Below are 7,864 nucleotides of genomic sequence, written 5' to 3'. Positions count from 1 at the left end.
TCCTATTACAGGCTATCCATTAATAGCTCTGCCTCTCCATACAACTGTTATGTCCAAAAATTGTCTAATTACCACAAAAATATTTAAACCCTAAAAAATAGGCCAAAAATAAGGGTTTCTCAAAATGTGTGTCAAAAAATATTTCGCAAACTCAACCAAATATATTTATTTATATCTCCTTGTCAAATTTTATGTGCTTCTTTATTTATTTATCATTGTTAAATTTATTCTACCAAAACAATTTTTGTGCTTCTTTATTTATTAGCACTGTAGCATACAAAATTAAAACGCTTAATGTACATAAACTTTCTGATTTTTATTTAATTCCTCAAACAAATTTAAACTATTCATATTTGCTTGTTTAATACCTAAATTATGTATTGTTTTATTACTTTCATGAATTGTAGAACATTTTCTATCGAAACTCTCTACAGTTACGCGTAGCATTGAGGTGACCTTAGTCTTTTGGAATATTAATTAAGGATGACAAATATTTTTTCAATTTTAGGAAGAAATTATACAAGTTATTTTAATTTGATAGAGATGAATTTATTTTAGTCTACTATAGTAGAAATGTGAGTAAAAAGTGAGGTATTAACATGGCAGTGTTTTGTCTTTAAAATTGCATTTGAGGGTATTTTGGACACTTGACAAATGGATGCAACGTGGCTTTACCTTGGAATTGAAAAGACACGAATCATTTAATCACTTCACTTTGATGTTTTCACCTTTTCCCATTTCCGCCACCTATCCGATACTCACCACCCCTATTTCTAAACCCTTCTCTTCTAATAACAATTGCAAAATCCAGAGGTTAAAGGCCTAAGAGGTATCCATTCCACCAGTACATCTTGAATCCATTGGTACGGCGATGTCATCGACTACTCAGTCCTTATTTGCCGCCGCTATAAATGGTGGAATGAGGCCTCATTTCTCTCAGTCAATCAACGATATCCGTTAACTTTTACTTTTGATGATTCCTTTCAGGCTTTTGATCTCTTTACTTAGCTACATGTCGGTGTATAATTTGTGTATAATTTTAATTGCAGGTGACTTAAAAGAAAGCTAATATTTTGGATGTTTGGAAGATATAGAGATGGATATGGGGTGATGTTACAACTTGAACCAGTAGTTCGCATAAGGTATTTTTTTACCGCTCTATTTGAGCTTTCAATATTTTCTCATTAATATTCTAAGAAATCGTTTGGTGTGATGGATTAAGGGAGTTAATCCCAGGATAAATTTTAAGTACCCTTTATTTTTCTTATTTGGTGATAAAGCTTGGGATAATTTATCTCAGGATTATGAATTAGTATTGGAATAAGTTATCCCTTACATTGGGTGGTATAGTAATTCCGGGATAACTTATTCCGGGATACAATAGGTAAACGATAAATATATCCCTTTAAATTCTTTTTATACATCATTTTTCACATTTATGTATATTTACATTATTTATAATACCATGTATAATAATATTTACTACTCCTTATTTTTATGATAATTATACATATTTTTCTATTAAAAAATTACACTATATAAATATAATTTTTATTTATGAATTTATTTGACTAATTCTTATGTTTATTTTATTTTGATTTCTCATAAATTTTCTTCTCTTTAACAAACTTAAGAGGGAAGTTCTATTTTTAATCTAAATAAGAAAAAAAGTTGTATTTTTAAATACACATGGTACTCATCATGGAAATTGCACTTGCTTCAAATGATCTTAAAAGTTGAATTCTAAATTTGAATGATTATTCTAAATAGCGGAATTGCACTTCCTCACTTGAGGTGACGAGTGTATGATACTCAATGTTCTATTACCATGGACAAATACAATTATTTGTTATTACTTTTTAGCATGGTAAAAAGTACTATAGTGAATAGGCAAACAACTTGCTCAACTATAAACTTCCTCCGTGAAAGCTCTTTATTTTTTTTATGAGAACGGGAACCATAGCTGCTGCACAACACAACAGAGATATTATAGTTCTAAGCAAGTGCTATTTGACAAGTTCGAAGGAGAAAGTACCCAAATGTTGATTGTTCTTTTTTCCCTGATTTTCTTTTTAATAAATTTTTCAGGTCGTCTAGGTGTTATAAATCAGGAAGAAAGTTACAAGAGGACTTGGCCTTAGCCTCCGATTACAACACAAGGATAAGCACTACTTTATCCTTTAAAAAGAGGGAGGTGAAGCTAGAAAAATAGACATTCCAACCCTCGCAAAAACTAACTACCTATATGACTAGCTAACAAAAAGAATTGTCTTATCGTATTTGGTTCTTATTGAAGGCATTTGGCTCTTGTCCAGTTGGAATGAACCTTTTAGCCTCCACTGGAAGTTGATGATAGGAGTCATATAAGGATCCATTCTGACTGTTACCAGCAAGTTTGGCTAAAAAATTTGCTACCTCGTTAGCCTCTCTAGAACAATGCTCCACCTTGACATTAGCGTGTTTCTTCAATTACTGTAACTCCTCTATGATCAGGATCAGTCTGAAATTGCAGTATTTGCTTTAATTTATCATCTCCACAATAGCTAGCGAGTCCAACTCTAGTATGAAGTTAGAGTGATTTTTCTGACAACAGATGTTCATCCCGTGTTTAGCAGCCATTGCTTCTGCCTCTAGGTTACTTGCGCATCGAATGGGACAGGAAAATGCCAAGACAAAATCACCTTTTTCATTTCTTAATACTCCGCCCATACCAGCACTTTCATTGGTAGAGATAAAGCTACCATCTGTATTCAATTTTAGTGTTCCAGCAGTAGGGAATTTCCAGCAAACAATGGTGCTTTTGGGACAAGGTCTTAATCTTAAGAGAGTGTCACAAAAGGAGATCCAAGGTAATGTCAAATTATTAGAAGGAAAGGCTTAAGACATGGCACTCAAAATGTTCCTTTCTGTTTGCTTGATCATGATATGCACACTGAACTTCTTTCTTTCTCCGTATTTGCACTCGCAATTTTGTTTCCAAATTTCCCAACATATAAACAATGGGACAATCCTGATAATCATCTTGTGAATTTCATTTGTGGTCTTTTGATTCCACCAAATATCAATCAAGTGTCTAATAGTTCCTCGGTGAGCACGAATGCCTAGTGGCCTTCCAAAATGTTTCCAAATAAGTTGAGCAACTTCACCTGTAACAAAAGTATGAAACATATTTTCTACTATTGGGACCAAGCAACAACTACAATTGGTGTCCGTGTTAGCTCTAAATCTTGCAAAAAAATCATCAAAAGGAAGTTTACCTTGCCATAGTCTCCAAGTGAGAAAGGAGATTTTAAAGGGAATGTTATAACTCCGCATTTTTGCTAAAAACTGATTCAGAGGTCTCTTGGTTCTAAGCATTTCCCAGGAAGACTTGTTTGAGTATTTACCATCAGTATTCAAGTCCCAAAAAACTTGATCCTTTTTATTTTTGTTACCAATTCCAATGGTAATAATGTGTTGCACCATAGGTTCAGATAAAATATCTCTTAGCTTATGGATATTCCAAGAACCATCAAGTAAGAAGTGATTGACTAAGATATTTATGCTTTTTCTACTATCAGGGTAAAACATAGCAAGAGAACCTTTACCACTCCAATTATCCCACCAGAAGCTACTTGATCCCGAGTTGATCTGCCAAATCATATGTTCTTCTGCCTAACTTCTTACTTGAGTCATCATTTTCCATTGATGAGAGTTACCTGAGGCCCATTTTTTAGTAGTACTGATACAATATTTACTTTTCAGGAAGGCAGCCCAAAGAGAAGGAATATATCTGAATCTCCACCATCTTTTTGTAGCTAAAATCATGCTTTGTTCCTCCATACTCCTGATGCCAATTCCGCCCTCTGCTTCGGGATAACATAGGTTTCTCCATGAGCTCCAGAGATACTTCTTTTGACGTTGATGCACTCCCCAAAAGAAATTTGCAAAGTGTCTTTCCAAAAGTTTGAAAATTGTTTTAGGAGGATTAAGAGCTGCGAGAGTGTATGTTGGGAGTGCTTGGAGCACATGCTTGATTAGAACTTTCTTCCCTCCATAAGACAATATTTTCCCTTGCCAACCTCCTAATCTTATGATTACCTTGCTTACCATAATGTCAATGTACTTGATTTTTTTCCTTCCAACATATATAGGACATCCAAGATAAGTAAATGAAAATTTCTTATCCATAAATCCTGAACTGTTCCTCATCTTGTTAATCCTGGTGGCAGAGGCTTTAGGAGCTGTAAGAAAGAAGCTTTCCTCATTATTCACCTTTTGTCCTGAGCTAAGTTCATACTTCTTTATTTGCTTCATCACAAGTTTGATAGATTTAGTTCCTCTACTGCTGAATATTTCTATATCATCTGCATAAGCCAAATGGTTAATCATCGGCCCTCTTTTAGACATAGAAAAAGGGGTGAAATTATCATTTTGAAGCACATTATTCAGAGATCTAGTAAGTACTTCAGCAGCTAGAATAAATAAAGATGGAGATAAAGGGTCTCCCTATTTAAGTCCCTGAGATGAAGTGAAGAAACCTGTCCTTGAGCCATTTATAATGATTGAATACCAAACACTTGAAACAAGGTTCAAAATCTAGTTGATCCAATTTTCAGAAAAGCCAAATTTCCTAAGAACTGATGTAACAAAGTTCCAAGACATTCTATCATTAGCTTTGGCCATATCCAATTTTATGACTATGTTACCACCCTTGTTAGAATAAGAAATAGATTGGATGATTTCTTGAGCCCAGAGGACATTTTCAGTGATTAACATGTCTTTTACAAAACCTGATTGATTTTCAGAAAATAAGGTTAGGTAGGAGAGGGTTGAGTCTTAAAGTCAAATTTTTTGAAATAATCTTATTAGAAAAGTTAGATAAACTAATGGGTCTGAATTGAGCAAAACAATCAGGAGTGTTAGTCTTTAGAATTAGAGCTAGGCAAGTATGAGAAAAGAATTTGGTTAGTGTTTTTCCTTGAAAAAATTCAATGACAAAGTCAGTAATATCCTTTTTTACGATATCCCAACAACTTTGAAAAAAGAAGCCATTGAAACCATCTGGTCCTGCTGTACTATTCGCACTAAGGCTAAAGACAGCTTCCTTGATCTCTTCCTGCAAGGGCAATTTAGATAACTTTGTGTTATCCAAATCAGTTATAACTTTGGGAATGCACTCCAGGATGTTGTGGTCTAGGACTGGCTCAGGGAGATTAAAAAGTGCCTCAAAGTGTTTGACGGTAACTTTAGCAATTTTCTCCTTATTTTGAACCCATTTTCCTTTATTATTCTTGATCCTTTTTATCTGAAGCTTGCTTCTATTATTTCTAAGGAGGCAATGGAAATACTTTGAGTTTTTATCCCCTTCTTTGAAACATTTGATATGAGCCTTCTGTCTGAGAATAGAATCATGTAACCCCATCCATTTTGTGTATTTTGCATGAACCTTGTTCACCTCCTCCCTTCCTGCCGCAGTGTTGTGATTAATGTCAAATTCTTCTAAATTTTGAACCTTTTCCTCCCAAATAGTCACCTGCTTATGGATGTCACCAATATCATGTCTAGACCAATGTGTAAGTTTCCTGCTTAACGTTTTAAGCTTAAATTGAAGCCTCCACATGTCGTTGCCATGCACAGGGATGTCCCAAGCTTCTTTAACCACCTCATAGAAATCAAGTATCTTCACCCAACAGTTGAGAAATCTAAAATAGTTGGGACGATCTTGAGATAACTTAGAGCATTTCATCAAAAATGGTCTGTGATCCGAACCTGTTCTCACAAGATGTCTAACAGAGTTGTCCTGAAATCTTTGAGCCCAAAGGTCGTTAATAAAAACTCTATCAAGTCTTTTCCAAATTCTTTCCTTTGGCCTTCTATTGTTACACCAAGTAAATTTCGGGCCAGTGAAACCAACATCTCTAGCCCCACAGTTATCCAAACAGTTAATAAAGTCCAAACTTTTGTACATCCTATGGGGCTTACCACCGATCTTTTCGTCTGGATCCATGATGGCATTAAAGTCACCACCAATACACCAAGGTTCAGAAATAATAGAGTTAACTTGTTCCAGGCTATTCCATAGATCCTGAATAGCTCCTTCCTGTCAGTAAGAGAACACTTAGCATAGACTGATGTAAAAAACAAACTCTCATTACTACTATCATCTTTGAACTTGATAGCAACTTGTTGATCTGCATTGGCAATAATTGTAGCAGTGTAGTTATTTTTCCAGAAACATCAAATTTGTCCATTGCTGTTGGAGTGAAAAAAATGGAATCCCATGAATCTTTTGTAACCCTCTATCTTACCATTACTGGTGAATGGTTCAAAGATAGCCATAAATTGAACACGATTAATGCTAATAAGATTTTTGAGCCTATGGATGGCTTTCTTGGATCGCACTCCCTTAATATTCCAGAAAATTGCTTTAATCATTGGATATTTGGGGTATTGTCCGATTTTGTTTCCCTTCTTTGAGAAGAGGCTGTTTTGTTTCTCTGTTTTCTACCTGTCTTCCTGATTCTGCTTCTTTCTCTTTCAATTGAGGTACTCTTTGAGTAGTCTGGATCAGACTCCTTACCAGTAGTTGGGATTGGGAATATGGATAGTTTGTCTCTTAAATATTTTTGTCTTTTGTAGTGAACATAATATACAAGAAAACAATGGATTGCTTGGTTGCTTTCAACTAAGCTTCATAATAAGCAACACCAACAAATAGATGAGAAAACAAGAGTTGTGGGGAAATAAAAGATATTATAGACGATATCTAGCAGAGGCTTAAGAAGATCAAGAAATTTGACATACCAATAGTTCTTTGTATGATCACCATCTCTTGAAATATGACACATTCCAAGAATGAGGAAATATAAGAGATTATAAAGGATATCGAGCAGCGGTTTAACAAGATCCAGAAATTTGGCATACCAACTGTTCTCCATATGATCACCACTTCTTGAAATTTGACACAAATTCCAAGATCATTGCATCGGAAAATGTCTTTTGCCAAAGGATTGAAAAATAGTGGATTTTGTTGGAGAAGGCCCCCAGGTCCTCACCAGGCTCATGACATGTAGATTGCAGGTTCAAATTGTGTCCCCGCCTAATTAGTGGAGTTGCAACCAGGTCAAAAAGGGGTACTCTGCTCTTTATTTAAGTGCACATTATTATTTTTTTGTCAACTATCAATTAATAGTTTTAATTATATCTTCTTGAAGAAATTATATTGTATTTTGTAATTTTTCAAATACTAGCCCATCACTTCTTATAGCAGTGCCTCTTAATTAATATCAAAGAGAAGGAAATGAATTTTTAGAAAACCATAGGTACAAATTCATAGTACCCTATTGCCAACACTAATGATTATCATATATTTTTTCACCTTAGGATCCGTGTTATTATTGATGATTTTTTATTGCATTGAACAAGATAAAATATTCTAAGAAATTCTTTCTCTCTTTTCAGAAAGCCTTTGAAGAATCTACAAAATATTTTTTTAGAAGAGGATACGAACTTCAACCAGTCAGATAACAAGTAATGAATTAGATAAAGTCTAAGCCGAACTTGTTGTTTACCTTCCTTAGTGATAAACACTCAACTACACCTCATCCAATACTAGGTGTAGGCGATCGTACTCTAGTATAAACCTAACGAAGAGTTGGGGTCGATCCCAAAGGGAGTGGTACAAGTCAAAATTCAGTTACGCAGTTGTAAATGTGTTCTAAACGATTGTAGGAATAGAAATTATCAAAATCATTCAATTAAATCTAAGGGTTGACAACAAGTGTCAGATGGAGGGTTAAAAATTGTCAATTAACAACTAAGAAAAATAGGGGAGTAGTCAAATAGATAAGATATACTTGGGAATGTGATCAATTAAAGGCTA

General features: G+C 34.5%; 1 protein-coding gene across 1 annotated transcript; it reads right to left on the bottom strand.

Moving 5' to 3' along the window:
* Nucleotides 1-2,520: 2,520 nt before the first annotated feature.
* Nucleotides 2,521-6,233, bottom strand: LOC125812757 (uncharacterized). The gene is made up of 4 exons (XM_049492232.1): nt 6,129-6,233; nt 5,041-6,082; nt 3,699-4,346; nt 2,521-2,744 (listed from the first exon to the last, which is right to left on the bottom strand). The coding sequence occupies exons 1-4, from the start codon at nt 6,231-6,233 to the stop codon at nt 2,521-2,523; spliced, it is 2,019 nt and encodes a 672-aa protein (XP_049348189.1).
* Nucleotides 6,234-7,864: the final 1,631 nt, after the last annotated feature.

This window comes from Solanum verrucosum, unplaced genomic scaffold (assembly GCF_900185275.1).
Source record: "Solanum verrucosum unplaced genomic scaffold, falcon-dt-bn FXZP01000033.1, whole genome shotgun sequence".
NCBI lineage: Eukaryota > Viridiplantae > Streptophyta > Magnoliopsida > Solanales > Solanaceae > Solanum > Solanum verrucosum.
The sequence above is the reverse complement of the archived record's forward strand: the minus strand, read 5'-3'. Positions and strand labels throughout refer to the sequence as shown.